A 20,671-nucleotide genomic window follows, 5' to 3' on the forward strand; every position below is an offset into this window, starting at 1 on the left:
GTTAACTGATTTTTAACTCTTTTTTAACAGCTGAATGATAGCCCATCATATGTATGTATATATTATGTACCTAATACAGATGTACAATAATTTAAGCATTCCTACATTGATAGGAGTTCAGGTTGTTTCTGTGTGGTTTTTATTTTTCACTTTACAAACCATGGTGCAAAGAACAGCTCTGAACAAATATCCTCACATTCTGTTGCTTGTAGGCTGAAGGCTCCATCCCTAGAAGTGGTTTTATTTGGTCAACATACACATGCATTTTAAATTTCCATACACGCTGCCAGATTCCTTTCTGCAGATACAGCAAATCATATGTCCACCATGAGTTTATGAGACTGTCCAGTTTCCAACATCTTTGCTAGATTGGCGTCCTTCAGTCCTTTTAATTTTTGCCTATCTCTTGGCAAGGGAGTGGCCTCCCGTTGTCCTGACTTGCATTTCCTTGACTGTTATTGAAGCTGGTCATCTTTTTATATGTATATTGCTTTGATAAAAGTAGTCCCCGCAGTGATAAGACCTTATGTTAATTTGGGGGGAGATGGAAGTGTTCTAGGGGAATCCTTTGCTCTTTACCCATCCATCCTCGGCTGCTCTCCAATGCAGAGTTGGTTGTTGCCGATATACCTGCCCATCCTCGGCTGCCTCCCTCTTGTGTCCCCAAAGGGCATGGAGTTTTGGTCTCAAGGGATGCGGCCATGGTGGGAGTGGGTAGAAGGTCCTGCCCCATTGGTGACCATCTCCGTCTGTTCTCTTCACTTCTAGACACCACCCAGATGAACAACGCAGTGCCCACCTCCCCTTTGCTCCAGCAGATGGGCCATCCACATTCCTACCCCAGTCTGGGCCAGATCTCCAACCCCTACGAACAGCAGCCGCCTGGCAAAGAGCTCAACAAGTACGCCTCCTTGAAGGCTGTCGGTAAGTGCTGTTTTGTTTCTTCTCTCTCTCTCCTGTACTTTTCTGTTCCTTCTAGATTTCCTTATCCCCTACTTTTTTTTCTACTCCTTTTTCTATCTTTCTTATCTATCACCTATCTATGTATCTATCTATCATCCATTGTCTATCATCCATCATCTATCTATCCATCTACTATCTATGTATCATCTATCTATCCATCCATCATCTATCTATCTTTCAAAATTTCCAGATGTAAACATTTCTGGTGTTGGGGGGTGGGGGGGAGCCTGGAGCTCCTATTACCTGAGTTCTTATCAAGTGCCAGACATTGCATTGGCCCTTTTATAGACACTGTCTTATTTTCTCATAGCACTCCAAAGAGGAAGGCATAAGTATTGCCCCAATTTTCAGATTAGGAAAACTGAGACTCGGGGAGGCTAATTTAACTTGCTCCCGATCAAGCAGCTTGAACTTGTGATTTTATCGCTGCAGAGCCTGTGCTCCTGCTGCTCCCTTCCCACAGCCCTGGGTGGGTTGGGGTTCAGTCCATTCCCCCAATTTGTACATGAGGGAGTCTGACGGTGACCCAGGCTCCTCAACAAATGACTCATGGCCCCGTTCTATAGGATGGAAGCAGCACCCACAGCAAAGTCAAGCTTTGGGGCGGGCAGAAGACTCCCAGACCCCATGCCTTCTTTTATAATCAGCTTCTCATCCTATTTCCTCTCCCCACTGCCAAGCTCCTCATTGGAGATGGGACAGGAGACATGTGCTGATCCATTCCAGTATGAAATATCCTAATTTTGTTACAAACTCAGGACAGAAACCAAAGCACAGACATGATCACATGTCTAGGCTGCTGTCGGAACCACGGTCTACAGACATCAGATTCATAAAACAAGCATGTTGGTGCCCAACAGAGGGCCAGACACATACTTGGAGCTTAGCGTTTGAACCAGAAGTCCATCTTTAGGAATTCATATTCCTCAATCTCCCACAATTTCCAAATGGAACCGTTTGAAGAGGGTTTGAGGGGTGCTTATAATTCTGAGGGCACAGGTTGTGCTGCCTAAATTCCAAGCCTCGTAAGACTTTACATAGTAATCTCCCACGTTTCCTGTTGAATTTCTCCACCCACCTCAACCCTCATCTACACCCATGACCACAGATTTCTTCTATTCCGTATTGTGTGTTTGCAGAGCACATACATCCTAAACGTGTTCAGATAAACTCAGATGTTACTAGGAAGGGAAGGGAGCTGTTGCCTAGGAGAGAAAGAGTCAGGGCATCTGTGCCAATGTAACTGCAGAAGCCTTCATGCACTATTCAGTGGCCCACCTCCCTTTCTGAGCCTTGCACTTAGGTGATGAAGAGCATCTGCTGTTATACTTGATTCTTGTTTTGCATTAAAAAAATCCACCCAGACGGCTTTTTCTTTTTGAACTGGTCCTATTACCCAAAACAACTCATTTCTTCAACTTAGGCCCAGTGTTTCCTTCCCCCTCAACACCCAATAGCTCTTTGGGTAAATCATAAATGGATCTTCCAACAGAATTCCTTGATTCTGTCCAGCATTGACTCAGGGCTTCTTGGTATAGCAAATGTTTGCATTGCATTTGGAATTAAACTTGCAGTCTGAAAGTTTATTTGACACTCCTTGAGTAACACTTTCTTCCACAAAGCCGGGACTCCTGAGATGTTTGTTGAATGAAGGAATGAGCTTGTCTTTGACAAGAATCAAAGAATAGCTTAGTTGGAAGGGAGCACCCCTATATCTTCTAAAAACTCTGAAGGGTCTCACTTGGGGTACCCTCTTCAATCCTGGCTATGGTTGATGTGCCCCTCTTCTTCTTGGTCCTTCTTTTCTGACTATTACGGGAGTTCACAAGCTTTATCTGAGTCACTGGTCCTGTGAGGTCCAGTGAGGGGCAGACTGAGCGAATGCATGACCCGATGGGTTACCCAGGAGTCCAGAGTCTGCCTGCCCAAATGAAATGCAAATCCCATAATAAACATTATTTCAAGGGTTCTCTATTAAGGCATAACGTGACTGTGCTGTGAATGATGAAATGCATTTCATTAACAAAATCATTACCACCCAGTAGAGAAGTTGTTTAAAAAATGGTTTGCTGTGGAAAGCTCTGCAGTCTCTGATAACCAGACTCATTTTCTAAAAATTTCAATTCAGTAAATAAGGGGAGACTTGGACAGCCTTTAGTGTTAACTGCCAAGTTCAAAAATACCTCTGGAAAATCAGTGTTCTCTTGGAGACTTTAATATTCAGAACATCGAGTGGGTTGGTCACCAAAACCCCTGACCTCAGCTTCTTTGTGTGAAAAAACGAAGAACCTGAACTCTCTAGTTTCCAAGCTCCATTCTAATTTTAAAATTGGAAAATTAAACAGTTCTACTCATTCTAGTCATTAGAATACCCGTGGACCATTAAATGTGTCTCCTTCATTCACTACCAACTCTGGGGAGAAAAGGGTGGGAATTATTGGTAGTTCCTGAGATAAATTCTTCCCAAACAAGACTTCCCATCTATTTAATTTAATTTGATTTGATTTGATTTAATTTTTATTTTATTTATTTAATTTTATTTTTGTTGTTTGCTTGTTGAAATCACACTCATTCATGTTTAAAGAGAGCTCCTTTCTTTCTATAATTCAGGGATTTGGGAATGTAACATCTGGTCCTATATAGCATGTGACTACAGAACGGTCTCTGTTCCCAAGGAGTTCATTGGCCAGTTATTGTAAAATGTTAATATACACTAGGGAGATGTAAGAGGCTAAACCTCACTGTACTCTGTACAAGAAGGAGTGATGAAGTTGAATGATTGTTTGTTCAACGCTTTCATCCATCCTGCAGACATTTAATCTGGTGTCCCTTGATTGTAGGTCCCACTGAGGCACCAAGTCCGTCCCTTTCATCGATGTATCCCCAGCATGTAGCACCATGAAGGGGTCTTTTCTTTTTTTTGAGCTACCATTTTTATTCATTTCAAAAGTCCTTCCCTTTTTTCCTTTCTTTAACTTTTCCCACCCCCCACCTGCCATTTCAACCATGTAGAGCTATTTGGGAAAATGGGTCTCAGCAGAACACCAGAGAACACAAGCATCAAATATCGCCTTTGGACTATGTAATTTAAAAAAAAATCTTGTTTTATCAATAACTCAAATATTATTTTAAGCATTTAGTCCATGTAATACTAACAAAATAAATGCTCACTTCAGTGTTTTCAAAATCACTCCAGACCCCACCCTCGGCTCTTCTTCTCCCTGGGGTGAATAAACTTGGGGTCTGTATTTGGTGACCCACTGACATCTGCAGAGGTCTGACATGTTCTAAAACTGCATGATTCTTGGCTTTTTCCTCCTCTTCTCTGCCATCTTCCACAAAGGGTAAAGCCCACCTTATCTCTGCTGGCACAGGACAAATCGGTTATTGCTTCTGTGGCCTGTGCTCACTCATGAAGGGATCTTAATAAGCCCTCCCAATACGTATTTGTAAAACCACTGAATAATACCACGTGACAGACACCACCCACATCATGTCAGGAGCATGAGATCATCAGCAAGATGGTGGCATATAGCACTGCCCCTGCAGTTGGTCAGGACTGAGTTTAAGATCTAGTTCATATGTTTATTGCAGAAATTACTCAACCTTCCAGGTCTCAGTTACCCCATGTGTACAATGGAGATAATAAAAATATCCAACTAATTGTCTATTGGCAAGATTTGATATACAGTGCAGGGAAAGTGCTTACCCTGGTACGTGGTCAGCCCTCAATCAATACTGCCCCATATGCAAGTCTCCAGACCAGAATTGTTTGTTGGTCATATTTTTCCTTGAATTTCCAAATACACTGGTACCTTGATTAACATGCAATTGGTAGATTTCACTTTGAAGGAAATAGAGAGTTGGGTCCATATCTCTCACTCTAGTTTGATGGGAAAGATGTGCCTGAAAGCTAACTCACTTTGGGACTCTGATAAAACAAACAAGCAAGCCAACAGCAGATGACTTTTCTGAGTTGTGCTAAGGGCCAGCAAAGAGGCGGCCCAAACCTCTTCACTCTCCCCATCAATAGCTGGACAGTGAAGGTCCATATGCCCAGAGCTATGACTCCTACAATCCATCAAAGAAAGATTCTGTTTCACTCAATTAACTCTCCTTACTAAGTCAGAAATGTGGGTTTAAACATCTTCTAAGTATTTTCTAAAGTCAAGAAGTGTGTGTTGTTCTCAACTGAGCCAAACTGTAACCTGAAAATTCAGTTAAGCACACAAATCCTCTGGCCTGAGCCACCTGTGGATAGGTGGTTACAATGCAAGGACCCGCTTTATGGTTCCTCATAGGTCAATGTTTGCAAAGACAGTTGTGAAACTATCCCTAAGGGTCACCTGATGATTCAGAGATGGGTGATTCCTGCCTCCAGAACTGGGAAAAGACCACTCTGTTATGTAGTTCCTGATGGGCTTTGCAAATGGAAAATTGCCTGCATGTTGACATTTAGCTCCTATTGGCCCCGTGTCTAGTTTTTCCTCTAGGTGTCTTGAGAGTTTAAATCCCCAGCTGCTAAAGGTTCCTGACCGCATGCCCTTCAGATGCTTTAGTGCAACTTATGCTGCCCAGTGAGAGAAGGAGACAGGAAGTAACAGCATTATTGATAAAAGGCTGTGCCTTTTTTTTTTAAATTCAAGAATTTAATAAGAAAATATTTTCTCTGTTGCTATTTGACACTCTATGGACTATTTTCCCAGTACCGTGTTACATTTTCCAATAGCACTTTTTACAACCACAGCAACAATGCACTTTACTTAGATGTGGCAGGAATTCTTTTTCGCTCTTTCTGTAGGAATCATGTGTGAAAACCCTAAGTGATGCATAAGCCCCTCAAATGTGAATTAACCTCTGCTAGTTTTTCTTTTTGTCATTGTTATGGAGTAAAGTGAGCTAGTATCATTGACCCAAACAGTACACCTCTGAAGGAGGTATGAGTCCCAAAGTCAAAAGATGGGGAAACTGAGGCTTGGTATAGTTAAGTAATTTTCCCAAAGTCACACCCAAAGAGCCAAGACCCATATTTGGGATAGCCTGCTTCAGGTCATCTTCTTCCCACGAAACGATTCTGTCTCTCACAGAGCAATTTCTGGCGCCAGAGGTTATAACCAGGCCAAAATTTAAAAAAAAAAGATTGAAAAGGCCCATTTTCCTCTTTGTGGGGGAGGACTTACTAAGGTATTGTTTTCTTTGTTTGAAGGTAAAAGTTTTCTCACGATGCTGAGTACAATTGAGGTATAACATGTTTAAGGTGCATTACAGTTGAGGTATAATTTCTTACGAATAGTATACTACTCAGATTGTAATTTTACAATAGTGTGACTACTGAAAATATACATACACTAGGGTCATCAACATCCCAGTAAGGATAAGAAATATTTTCCTCTCCCAGAAAGTTCTCTATGGCCGCTTCCTCTCAATGCCGTAGGCCCATCCTCTTTACATAAGCATTTACTTTTTCATCCCAAAAATATTTATCTGATGTCCATTAGTGCCACCAAGCCCATAATGGGGCCTTAGCTATATATTTGGTAGCTTGTGTGCCATCTTATTAAGTGCCCTTATTAGCTTTGGATTTACGAAAGAAAACTTGTTACTGTCTTGCCCTGTCTTAGATAGTGGGGACAGAGGTGACCACAGCTTGTTTCCTGCCTTCAAGGCAGTCGTGGATTTGATTTGGGAGCAAACGGCTTCCTTGGGCTTAGTGACTCAGTGACTCAGTCAGGCATGTGTCCACCCCGCACAGGAAGATCTGGGGCCGCATCACTATTTCCAGATGTCGATGATCCTGGCTCAGAGGGAGAAGAAACATGAAGGCGTCCCGGGCAGGTCCCACTTAATTTTAAGTTCGTCACTCTTCACCTGTTATTCCAATTTCGCCTCTGTTGTTAGTGATGAGGGTGTAGAGCTCATATCCGCAGGGGGAACGTGGCAATTTGAGCATCCTTTGGCACGCCTGGGAGGCCAACCAGAAATGTTTAAATGGGGCCGGATCTGTGCTCTGTAATCACTCAGATCACAGACTGTTCCCTACATCTCTTCCCAGCTGGCAGCCTGATAAATCTCTGGAAATTGTGCAGAAATGTTGAGGACTTGGTTTTTCCAGGTAGATTCCTAAGAAAGGAAACTGGAGCTAGTAGCGCACGCTGATTGGTCAGGCCGCCAGCCAGTGGGCAGAGGCTGCTGCTGGGGCACGTGCGCAGGTTCGCCTCGGTCTGAGTAAAACCCGATCTTACAGAGAAGGTCTGTCGAGGCCCGGGGTAGGCTGTAGCCATAGTCATTCTCACCATCCTTTGCAAAAGGGTCACTATGGGGTTCTCCTAATAATAAGAGATTCCCCCAGGGCCCATCCAGTACCTCTGAAATGGAATTCAATTTAGAGAAACTGATATATAATCAAAGTCCCAGGCATTGTGGGATTCTCAGATAACAAGTTTGATTCCTTTAGCATTGAGGGGAATTTCCTTACCTCAGGAAGAGTGACCCCGTGGAGAACCTTGAATTCATTCATTCATTCAACAATATTTTTCAAACGCAGACTGTGTGCTAGGCACTGTGAAAGCAGGGTCTCCACTCCACCCAGCCTGCCACCCAGCATTTAAAGTTGCAGTCAGCAGAGCCTGCCCTGACCTTGAATTTGGAGCTAATGATGCTCCCCCCACCTTTTTAGCAGGGGGATTGCAATAAAAGAGGATCAAAATTTATCTCTTGTCAACAGAGTGTTATTAGCCAAAGTGACCTCATGTAACTAAAACTTTGCTTTCTTTCTTAGAGGGTTGAAATTTAGAGCCACCTAGGAATTCTGTCTCTCCCAGAAAACATCTAGGCTTTCTTCAGGGGAACCTCTCTTGATCCTGTGTTGGGTATTATCTTAATCGTGCTTCAGGGCCTTGCAGAGAGAAGTGTTCACATAATCGTAATTGCTCATTTGGTCCCGCGCCCTGTTCCCCGGTCCCCTGAGACCTGCACCCCTTGGAGGCTGCAGCTGGGGTGCCTGCAGAGCATCTGGGCGTTGAGGGCACAGCACACATGGGAAGCCCTTGAACAGATAGATCAGCATCTCTCCATTGTTGTTTTTTTAGGAAGTTCTGAGGGTGACTGGACAGTGGCGACACTTAAGTCACCGAAAGGTACCGTATGGCTTTTTCTAGCTCTTTTGTCCAGGTGTTGTTGGATTTGGCATTAATCCATGAAGGCACAGAGAATCCTGGTGTCTGTGTGCACACATGTGTCCGCGTTGGGTGGACCTGCAGGTCCGTCTGAGTTCCAGTGTGTAGGTGTTGTGTGTGTGTGTGTGTGTGTCTGCGCGCCTGGGGTGGCATGTCTGTGCTCCGGGCTGTTGTTGAAAAGTGTGCCACTCCTCACTTCCCAATGTTCATTGCCTGAAGGAAAATGTCACTATCAGAAACCATCCCAGGTAAGACATCCAGGAGACGTTTTTATCTCAGAAAACTGTGCAGGCAAATGGTAAAATGTAAGGTAAATTAATGCGGGGGGAAAAACACAAATTGTGAGGGAGAGATAAACAGAGTCAGGTTGTTGGCCCTGGGTCTTGGGAATGATTAGCCTTTTGGGGAACAGATGCTATTTTCAACTTTCCTGGCTACCATGGTGAGCATCAAAAGTTGGTCCCCTTGAGTCTGTGCGTTAACTAGCTGGGTGACTGGGCTAGGTGGTGGCTATAATTTATTAACCCCCTACTATGTGCCAGACAGAGGGCTGGGCCCTTTATGTCATTTTGTCCTTGAACTCTCCGATGACCCAGCCATGTATGTGTTGTCCTTCCCCTTCAGAGTCGAGGACATGGGCCTCTGAGCGAGGCTAGCTCTTGCTTGTCTAAAGTCATATAGCTGCTAAGTGATGAAGCTGAATTCGAACCCATGTCTGCCTGACTCTAATGCTTAAGTTATTTCCCACTGGGGTGTGATGGGAATGGCTATTTTCCAGAACAGACTGGAAACTCAGTTCTCTTCTTTCTTCACTCCTTATGCTTTGTCGGATGTGGTAGTTGGGAGGATGTAGCTGACCCAAGCAGGTGAAGGTCAAACCCTTTAGTGACCTTGAACTGGGAGAAGTTAGAAGATATTTCAGGGCTGTAGGTAAGATACTGGTAGGGCCATTTTGCCTTCTCAAAAGACAGTTCTGGTTTCTAAGTGGAGACTGGATTGGGGGAGGGCGGTCTGGAGTTGAAGTCACTTTCTGGAAGACTCTTGCAGTCATCCAGGTGGGCAGTGCCCCGAACTGGGGTGAGGATGAAGAGAAGAAAATAGAGCAGAGGGGTAATGAAGAGACTGCAGAAGGTAGCGAGTGAGTGCGTGGGAGTGCAGAGGAGAGAGCCGTGGGCCACCCCATGGTTCTCAGGTTTGAGCCACTTCAGTGCATATCAGCATCTCCTGGAGGAGTGTTAAAACCTAATTCCTGGGCCCCACCCCAGAGCTTCTGATTCACTAGGTGTGGCCAGAGGAGCTGAACTGCTAACAGGTTCCAAGGTGATGCTGATGCTGCTGGTCTGGGGACCATACTTTAAAAACCACTGCAGTAGAGAAATCTTGCTGGGAAACTAAGACTGTTTGATTGGGTCTCCAAGCATCTTTCTGTGGGTTGAGGGTTCTGAAGAGGGAAGTTTGACCAGAGTCCCAGAGGCTCCGAAGCAACTTGAGCTCTGGGACGGGGTGGAGGGGAATGAGGAGTGTCACCCCATATTCCAGAATTGGGAGTGAGAGCTTTAGACCCTCGTGTCTAATGAGAACCCCTTGTCACCCAGTTGTTGCCTTGAGAGAGGCAGATTTTTTTGGGTCTGCATTAGATAATAAGTATTCATATGTCAACATCCATTTTTAGAAATGTAAACAATTTGGAACATGACAGACCTGCTAATTTGAGGCATAAACTTTTTTTTCCTTCCCTTGTGAAAAACAAAGCCATTACGATTCCCATGACAACATTTAGAGGCAGTCAGCATCCCTGTCTTTATATCAGCCTGTTGTTGTCTGATGCATTTAGAAAATATTTCAGGACAGGTCAAAAGCAAGAGCTTAGAGGCTATTTTTCTACTCAAACGAGGCTAATTTCCCCTCTCCTCCTAAATGCATCTTTACTTATCCTGCTTTGTCTGGGGAAGAGAAAAAGGGTCCCAGAGAGGGGAGGCCCAAGTTCCTCTGGGGTCACTGATTTTCCCTATTGTTTTCTACTCAATCTCCAGACCCTGAATCTACATGAGGCATGATAACAAGGTCAGGGGGATTGTACACCCTGCCACCTTCTTAAAAGAGAGGTATTAGCAGGGTGTGATGGACTTAGCCTCAGACACACCTGAGTTCTGACTGTGGTTCCATCATTGGTACTCTTGTTACTTTCTCCAAGTCATTCAACCTCTCTGAGCCCCTCTTTTCTGATCAACAAGATGGAGACAACACTATCACCTCCCTCCTAAGGTTGTTGTGAGGATGATGTGAGATAACATGTACAACACATGTCACAGTGTCATCACTCTAGCTCTGACTAGAATCAGGTTGTGTGGTCTTGCCCAAGCCAGTCACATGCTCTGGACTTTCATTTCTGCCATTTCCAAAATGGAGGAGATGATAGTATTCATGTTCTATCAGGTTTGGGGGAGTAATTTTATGAGATAATGCAAATAATACCCTTCCATGAAGCAATGAAGAAAAGTGATAAACACATGAGGTTGTAACTGGTATAATTATTACTATTATTATCAGGTGAGCAAATTAAAGCTCTGAAAAATCTCATGGTTAAAAAAACTGTCAAACTCTGTATAACCCATCATTTCCCAAACACTTTTGACATCTGATCTCTTTTCTCTATGGAAAACCAATTCACAGCTTGAGATCCAGTTACTGGAATGTTGCTAGGAACCCACTTTGGGAACACAGGGCATGGGCAGATGGATGGGTGTCCCTTGGGGAGGTTGGATAAAGAAGCAGTAGCTTCAAAGGAGAAAGGGCTAGGTCCCTGAAGATACAAGTTCCCTGCTTCCACCTGCATTGGCTATAACTCGCTTGGGAGGGGAATCCTATCTGCCACGAAATGGCAAACGAATCTTAGCGGTTTGCACTATCCCATTTTTCACTACCTGAGGTTTTCCAGGAAAGTCTCCCCCTAGTGGTCACTGCTGTAGGTCCACGTGCCCAGCCCTGTGGACTCCTGGAATAATTGTTTAATACCCAGGATGGAAGAAGACACCACCACCTCAATCCCAGTGGACTCCCCTAACCAGTATGAACACGTATCATGGAAATACATTTATTTTGCAAAACGAATCTTTGAACCTGGCCTTTGGAGCCTGGAACTTGGGGGAAACTTCTAGCACAGTGCTGTGATTTCATCACTCTAGCTCTGACTAGAATCAGGTTGTGTGGTCTTGCCCAAGCCAGTCACATGCTCTGGACTTTCATTTCTGCCATTTCCAAAATGGAGGAGATGATAGTATTCACGTTCTATCAGGTTTGGGGGAGTAATTTTATGAGATAATGCAAATAATACCCTTCCATGAAGCAATGAAGAAAATACACTTCTTCACCCTTTATGCTTCTACAGATGAGGGAACTGAGTTCTCTTGAGATAAATGAGATTGCCAGCACTCACACAGGGCATCACACCCAGGACCAGGACCCAGAGCTCAAAGAATGGCTTAAGACCCCAATGTTCATAGCAACACTATTTACAATAGCCAAAACATAGAAACAACCTAAATGTCCATCAACAGATGAATGGATAAAGAAGATGTGGCGTGCACACACACACACACACACACACACACACACACACACAATGAAATACTACTGAGCCATTAAAAAGAATGAAATAATGCCATTTGCAGCAACATGGATGGATCTAGAGATTGTCATACTAAGTGAAGTGAGTTAGACAGAGAAAGACAAATACCATATGATATCACTTATATGTGGAACATAAAAAAAATGATACAAATGAACTTATTTACAAGACAGAAATAGACTCACAGACATAGAAAACAAACTTATGGTTAACAAAAGGGAAAGGCGAGGGGACAGATATATTAGGAATTTGGAATTAACAGATATACACTACTATATATAAAATAGATAAACAACAGGACCTATTGTATAGCACAGGGAACTATATTCAATATCTTGTAATAAGGTATAACATATTTCTTTTATACATAATTCTTAATATATATTAAGGCATTCTTAATAACATAATTCTTTTATACATTATTAATAATGTATAAAAGAATCTGAAGAAGAATATCTATCTATCTGAATCACTTTGCTGTTCTCCTGATCATTGTAAATCAGCTATACTTCAATTAAAAAAAAAAATCAGTCTTTAAGAAAAAAAGAATGGCTTAAGGACTTGACCCAGAATCACGGGAGATGCTTTTTACCAATGTCCATCCCGGGCCTACCCACTCCTATGGGCCTGGAACCTCTGGATTTTTCACTTTCCATTTTTCATTTTTTCACTTTAAAAATGCACCTCCTGGGTCATTTTATGTGCATTCAACTCTGGACCTACATTTTCCTAAGACCCAATCCTAGATACAAACACAGCTTACCCCAGAGCACCAGTTTTCGCATGCCAGCATTCCTCATGTATTCCAAAAATTCTTAGTCGGGGTTTGATCTGGGGGCTATAGCTGGAAGGTAAGAGCATTGGAGGTGGACAGTCTTGGATTTGGTACCCTGCTCTGCCACTTATCAGCTGTGGCAGAGTCAGTTGGCAGCCAAATTACTCAGTGTCTCTGGGCCTTAGTTCTCATCTGTCACATGGGAAAAAATGATATTGCCTTATCACCTCCCTTTACGAGGGTTTAAATTAGATCATGTAGGTGAAACGGCTAAAAACGGTGTCTAGTACATGGTAAGCACTCAAGAAATCCTAGTTCTTTCTTTCTTTTGAGAAAATTGATGTAGCTCGGTGATAAATATTCATCCAAGAGATGCTACAGAAGCACAGAAAATATGTGATTTGGGTTACAGTTCTGTTGGAGGGTACACAACCTGGGGAAGGACTCACTTTAAAGTAGCCTTAAAACATTACTTCATAAAAGTCAGGCTTTTGCAACTTTCTGGCTTGGGTTATTGGTTTGTGGGTGAGCAGCAGGGTACAGAGCAGGTGGAGGATAAGGAAGTGATTTTTTTTTTTTAATAAAAATCAAATTCTACCAGCTTCTGAGTTCAGCCTCTTTGGAAAAGCGTACAGCAAGCACTGGCATTTTGATGAGCTTCCTTGGGAACCCATAGGGCATGAAGTGAGCCTGTGGAGAGAGTTCTCTGCTTTGCAGGAAATGCCATTGCAGCAAGATAGCAATACTACTCTATATAAAATAGATAACTAACAAGGACCTACTGTATAGCACAGGGAACTCTATTCAATACTCTGTAACGACCTATATGGGAATAGAATCTTAAAAAGAGTGGATATATGTATATGCATAACTGACTCAATTTGATGTACAGCAGAAACAAATACAACATTGTAAATCAACTATACTCTAGTAAAATTTTTTTAAAAACGTGTGTCGCTCTGAGGCTAAGCTGGCTAGATATCATTCATGCTAAATATCCCCCAAATCTTGCATGGTACCGCCATCACATAGTAGACACTAAACATACATTTTATTAATAAATTATTAATTGAAGCTGAGCATCACATTTGAAGGGAATCCTGTTGTCTTTTCTAAAGAGGCCCTGGGAAATAGAAAAATCAACCAGGTGGAAGTGGGGGGTGGCCAGTGTTTAGATCCAGTGCTGCTTCTGTTCCGTTGGGTGTCCTTGTGCCCACAGCTCCAGTTGCTTCTCCTATAAATGGAAGGCTGGGATCATTGATCTCATTGACCCCTCTGTCTCCATAAGTAAAGATCCCAGGCTTTGCTATGATTGGCTTGCCTTGTCATGTGGCCACCTACCTCTGAACAAATTGTTATGATGAGGGCAATGAAATGGGTTGTTTGTAGTCATCGGGGAATGGTTAGAGGGTGAAGGAGTGGAGGGGTATGTCATCCACACCATTTGGATTAAGAGTAGGGGAGGGCTTCCCTGGTGGCGCAGTGGTTGAGAGTCCGCCTACCGATGCAGGGGACACAGGTTCGTGCCCCGGTCTGGGAAGATCCCACATGCCGCAGAGCGGCTGGGCCCGTGAGCCGTGGCTGCTGGGCCTGCGCGTCTGGAGCCTGTGCTCCACAGTGGGAGAGGTGACAACAGTGAGAGGCCCGGGTACTGCAAAAAAAAAAAAAAAAAAAAAAGGGTAGGTGAGACATGGATCCCCACCTGGAAATTAGGGCTCTTCCTGGGAGTAGGGTGAGCGAATGATTGGCATTTGTATCAGTTATCCATTGTTACAATGATGCTGCATAAGAAACAACCTCAAATCGCACGGCTTAAACTTATTTAACTGAGCATTTATTGAGATCAGGGGTCTATGTGCCAGTGATTTATCCTGATGCAGGAGGTTCTTCTAGTCTGAGCTGAGTTCACCCATATGACTTGGGGTTGGATGGATGCTGGCTGATGTAGGCTGGTTTCAGCTGGAAAGACTGGGTGACTTGGCGCTGCTCCAGGTGTCTTTTATCCTTAGAGAAGGTAGCCCAGACATGTTCTCATGATGGGGGCAGAGGTGAAAGAGAGCAATCAAACACCAGCAAGCACTTTTCAAACTTCTGTGTGTGTCATATCTGCTAACCTTCATTAATCACATGATGAACTCAGAATCCAAAGATCCTCTTTTTTGGGGGGTGAGTTTCAAAGTCACATAAAAAGAGTGTGGATACAAGGAAGGGGGGAAAAATGGAGGTCCTTCATGCATTCATCTAACACAGGGTCCCAAATCTTATCATTATCTACTTCGAGATGGTCCTTTGCACATTGGAAGGAAGTATGTAGGATTAAGGAGAGTTAACTTGTATTTCCTCCCTTTAAAAAACCACCAGTTATATAAAATTTTACCAGTTCAGAGGTTGATCATAAAACAAACCATGCAATGAATTTCTGAGAAGAAATATCTCCATCTGTGGAGCAGCAGTGCAGGATGAAGGGCAGTGAATGAGTGCACAGTTTCCAACCAGGGCCCTTCAATGCAGGGGGCTCTGTGGTCAGCCTCGGATGGAGCATGAGTCCAGCTACCTTTGTTCAGTAGCCTTTCAGAAAGTGGTGACTGCCCAACAGGACTGCTTAAGGCAAGAGACAGAGGGCTTAAGGTTTCATAGGTCCATTGGCCTTGAGATGTTCACAGAGGGCTCCCTGCAGCCACAACAAAGGGGCTGATCGTGCAGCTGGATAGCTTTGGTGCAAAGCCCAAGCCAGGCACTGTTTCAGAATCATCGTCAGCAAAGGCAGCAGTGCCTTCTCTTGGGACCCTCAGGGCTAAGATAAAAAAGGGCCAGGATTCCATTCTCCCCTTTCCAATTTTCTCTCTTAGAGAGATAAGCCTTCAGGAAAGATGTGTGGCCCTGTAGAAACAGCCAGGAGTCCTGGCTTTAATTAGAACCTGGTTCAAATGTAATTTTCCCTCCTTGTGTCTCTACAGTGAGGCCCAGAACCAGGTGAAATGGGGGCTAATTTGCCATAAAGACAAATCTTCCCACCTCCTCCTGGCTCTCTCCTGCCTGGGAAGCTAGGCTTTTTTCCTGCCTTTCTTGTTTCTGCCTGCTGAGACAACCGCAGGAGCCTGTGCAGCTTTATAACATGTATTTCAAAAGAAGGGAGAAATACCTGGGTATTTTCTTTTTTATCATGAACTGTTTCCCCTTTTACTGTTTCATTCAGCTCATGATGGAGAGAAAAAAGAGTAGAGACCCAGAAAACACTCCCATGTAAATAAAAGTTCAGCACTGTCCTAGTGAACCAAAAGGCCTCACAAATGCAGTGGCTTAAGAAAAAGAAGTATATTTCTCTCGTGTAATAGCCCCAGAGGGGGTGGTCCAGGTTGGTGGGGCAGCTTTACTCCAAGCTGTCACTCAGGGACCCAGGTTCCTCCAACATTGTTGCTCTGTGGCCACCTACTGTATTGTCCTCATCTGCATTGTTATAGTTAGTTGCTGTCCTGGCCTATGGGAAGGGGGAGAGAGGACACCCAGGGCAACCGATTTTATTTTAAGTGAATATGTTGAAGTGGAAACTGGATGCATCACTTTTGCTAACAGTCCATTGGTGAGAGATTAGCCACGAGGCCAAATTTAGCTTCCAAGAAGGCTAGGGAAATCTAGCTCAGGATTAGGTGGCCATGTGCCCAAGAAAAAAGGTAGAAGAGATCTGGATGACAAGTAGCAGTCTCTTACAATATCATGTCAGATGGGGTATATGTTTAAGGAGCCTACTGTGTGCCAGGCATAATGGTTTGTGCTTTCACACTTTGTCACTTGTTTACTTCTCTGCTGCACTTTGCAAAGTAGACCTTCTTATCCTCACTTTATTTTCTGACAATGACAGCAGTAGCAGCTACTATCTAATGAATACCTACCATGAAGCAAGGACATTGGTACTTTACATTATACAAGATAGTTTACATGGTTCTTTTGAATACCATAACCCCTTACCACATAGGCATTGTTATTTTATTTTCCATTTTACTGGTGAAGCTTAGAGAACTTAGGTAACTTGCTTAAGGTCTCCAGCTTATAAGTGGAAGAGTTGGGATTTTAACTCAGGTCCATCTGCTCTTCAAGTTCATGCTCTTTCTACCATATTCTAAAGAAGATTTTACAGTCACAGAATTCTTCCAAACTCCGCTGTCTGCTGTATAAACAAGTTGCACTGAGTCCTGCACGCTCTCAGCTTCACTAATCCTTCTTTCTCTCTCAGCATGCTCAGATCTTATTGCTGACGTCTTGCCTTCCAAGGCTCTACTATGGCTGTCAAGAGCTCAGTGTAGGATTCAGGAGCAACACTTGGAATACTTTGTCATCATCAAAAATGATTGCTGCTCTCTGAGTGGTGGGGAGGGGAGAATGGAAGCACAGGGAAGAGAATACTGGTGAATATCGCAAAGTGGGATCCCCCTACATGGTCATGGAGGGAGTCGGTGTGATGTAGCGTGAAGAGACCGGGCAACCACACCTACCTCATTGGCTTGGGGTGGGGTGGGGAGCCAACTAAATGAGATGATACCTGTAAAGCACCTGGATGGTGCCTGGCTGGAGTGGTGACGAAGCTTCAGGCTCCTCCCAGTTCTAAGAGAAGCATATAGCACCTTATCCAACCCAGTTCTTTTAACAGGAAGCCACTTTTTGTTGGTAACTGGTCAGCACTCCCGCCAATGCCAGTGCATCTCAGACGATGCAAGACCCATACTCTTGTAATGCAGTAGCCAACTGAGTGCTGTGAGCCTGGCAGGGAGAGTCTCTCATGACACCCCAGCTCCCTTCTCTTGCGCCACTTTAAGGAAGAAAAAGGTAAACCTATATTGCCTCCAGGGGGAGTTTGAGACTTCATGAAATTTCCAGTTGTGACATTTTGATGTCTCCTCTTGTGAATAAGATCTACATGTATATCTCAATCCCTGATGTTTTGAGAGGAGGAATCAAGAAAAGTGTTTTCTCCTTATAATTCTCACTCTGTCCTCCACCTTCTTTAGTTTCGGGGGAACGTTTTCCTGCAGATAGGAACTTGTTAAGGAAACAAGAGTTTCTTCTATAAGGCAGGCAGATGGTTAAATAGATGGTGAATGTTGTCACACATTCGTAAATTTCAGGATACCTGGAATTCAGCCAGGTGTCAAGGGTTCAGATCCCAGCACTGTCACTTGGACAAGTTGCCAAAGCTCTCTTGCTTCAGTTTCCCCATTTATAAAATGAGACCAATAATAGCACCTTCCTCATGAGGATATTGAGAGGATTAAAGGGGGTAACAAATGTCCATTCCTTAGCCGGGTGCCTGGAGCAGAGCACGCACTTAATAAAGGTGAGCTCTTACTCAGGTTACACTGGGTGAGCTGGGAAGGGGGTGTGTCAGCACAGCCTGCTGCTGGATCCAAGCGGTCTTTTTAACCAATCCCCGCCCCCTGCGCCTGACTCCATTCTACCTCCCCTGAGCTATGGCTGCTAGAGAACATCCATGCCTCTGCAAGTTTTCAGCCAGGAGTTTGGAGCTGGGCAGCAGCCTGGTTCTTCTGCCCCAGAAGCTCCAGTCCTTCTATCCCTGTAAAGCACAGGTCACGTAGCCTTCTACAGTGTGGACGATGTATTAGTTAGAGAAACACAACCAGCAGGATATTTGTGTGTGGGTGTGGCAATCCTTGGCATACTTTGCCTTATGTAGCTGTATCACTCCAGTCTCTGCCTCTGATTTCACATGGCCTTCCTCTGTGTGTGTGTCTATGTGTCCAAATTTCTTTATTCTTATAAGGACACCAGTCATTGGATTAGGATCCACATTAATCCAGTATGACCTCATTTTACCTTGATTACATCTGTGTGATAGGTACGTAGGATATACTTAATGTATATATTTTATATATATGCATATTATATATGTAGGATATATTATATAGGATATATACGTACAAATATGTATATGTGGAATATATGTATATATGGAGAATTATTGCAAGCAATTGAATCACACAATTATGGAGGCTGAGAAGTCCCATAATCTATTGTCTGCAAGCTAGAAACCCAGGAGGCTGGTGGTGTATTTCCAGTCCCAGTCTGAAGGCCTGAGAACCAGAGGAGCCAGTGTTGTAAATCCCAGGTCCAGGGCAGGAGGAGACTCACGTCCCAGCTCAAGCAGGCCAGGCAGGAAGGGCATGGATCCTCTCTTCCTCTGCTTTTTGTGGTATTCAGTCCCTTAACAAATTAGGTTGGTGCCCCTCTACATTGGAGGGGATCGTGTGCTTTACTGAGTCCACTGATTCAAATGCTAATCTCATCCAGACCCAGAAATAATGTTTAATCTGGACCCCCTACGGGCCAGTCAAGTTGGCATATATAAGATTAGCCACCAGAGATCAGAAGGTGAAGCATCCTGCCCATTTCTAATATTTGAGAGAATGTCACTGGAATCAAACTGTCTTTGGTGCTTTTCTTCCCTTATCAAATGTTTATTATTGTATCCTACTATGTGCCAGGTGCTGGGCTAAGATGTTGGAGATACAGTGAGGAGCAGAGCAGATATGATGTCTAACCTAATTGGAGCTTATATTCTAGTCAAAGGAGATAGGCAATACACAAATAACTAAGAAAAATAATTTCATATATGCAGGCTAAGAACATATTAAAATAGGCAAAGGTGATGAGAGCAACGGGGGTGTTTTCACTGGGTCATCAGGAGGAATTTTCTGAGTGACCTTTGATCAGAGAACCAAATGACAAGAAGGATCCAAAAAGAAAGGTGTTTGGCAGTGAGAACAACAGGGACAAGGTCCAGTGGCTCTGAGATGGTGAAAAGCTTGGCGTGTTCTGGGATAGAAAGGAATCCTGTGTGTGTATGCTGGATTGAATAGCATCCTCCCCCCATCCCGACCCAAATCTACTCAGAACCTCAGAATGTGCTCACGCTTGGACATAGGGTCTTTGCAGATGTAACTAAGTTAAAATGAGGTCATCCTGGATTACTGTGGGTCCTAATCCAATGACTGGCGTCCGTATAAGAAGAGGGAAGTTTGGACACATAGACACACACAGAGAGGAGGGTCATGTGAATTCAGAGGCAGAGATTGGAGATGCAGCTACAGGCAAGGAATGCCAGGATTACTGCAACCACCAGAAGCGAAGAGGAGGAGGCAAAGAAGCATACTTCACTAGAGCCTGCAGAAGGAGCACAGACCTACCGACACCTTGATTTCAGACTTCTGGACTCCAGAACTGGGAAAGAATAAATTTCTGTTGTTTTAAGTTGCCCAGTTTGTGGTAATTTGCTATGGCAGCCCTAGGGAACTAGTGCACTATGTGATGGGTCATAATAAGCGAGGGAGAGATGAGGGTGGGCAAGCAACAGCCAGAGGCCAGGCCATGCCGACCTTCGGGGTCACAGCAAATCATTTGGATTTGATTCTTAAGTGTGATGGGAAGATTAATCGCTCTATTTCAATATATTCTTGGACCAAAGGTAGGGACAAATTGGGAATTGTTGAAAGCTTAGGGTGGGACCTTGCTTACCAGGTGAAATCCATCACCTGAGACCCAAGATGATCACCAAGGGAGAAGGAGTGGTAGGAACCCCTCCTTAAGATATCCTTGGCCCAAGGAAAGAAGGTAGGTGGGAGGCCACCTGCCAAGACCCTCAGATGTGTAGCTTGTTTTGAAAACTGGTTATTACCTTGACTCTCCATTTCCATAGAGGCGAAGCTCCATCCCACCCGGCACCTGTACAAGTGTCTGCTGCTAATTAAGAGAGAGACAGATGGAGGAAGGTTTAGTTTAATTTTGAAGCCTTGATTCCTTCAAGGCAATTAGGCTGATTGGAAGAAAAGCACCTTTTTCATTCTTTCTTCCTCTTTTTAAATGAAGAAAAATAAAAACGGAGAGGACCAGTGTTGTTGGAAGCCTCACACATCTGTTACCTGGTCGGCTTGTTAGCCACCTGCCCACGAGGTACCTTGGTTGATTAGGTTAATGCATTTATTAATGGGGCTTAGAAGGCTGCTCAATGAATCTGTGATTTCCTTCACAAGCCACTTTTTAATATAGTAAGACAGGGACCACAATGCACAACACCGAGGGTGGCCAGGTAAGTATTTCTTTCCCATCCTCGGTATCTAAATC

The 20,671-nt window shown here is 43.9% G+C and overlaps 1 protein-coding gene across 1 annotated transcript in view; it reads left to right on the forward strand.

Annotated features, from left to right (window-relative positions):
• SHISA9 (shisa family member 9) overlaps positions 1 to 20,671 on the forward strand; it is a 292,672-nt gene that overhangs the window by 266,474 nt on the left and 5,527 nt on the right. The window contains exons 3-4 of the mRNA XM_032606481.1: positions 769 to 924; positions 8,052 to 8,099. Of these exons, the coding sequence (XP_032462372.1) occupies positions 769 to 924; positions 8,052 to 8,099 (204 nt within the window). The remainder of the gene's footprint in view (positions 1 to 768; positions 925 to 8,051; positions 8,100 to 20,671) is intronic.

The sequence above is a fragment of the Phocoena sinus genome, chromosome 15, assembly GCF_008692025.1.
Source record: "Phocoena sinus isolate mPhoSin1 chromosome 15, mPhoSin1.pri, whole genome shotgun sequence".
Taxonomy (NCBI): Eukaryota; Metazoa; Chordata; class Mammalia; order Artiodactyla; family Phocoenidae; genus Phocoena; species Phocoena sinus.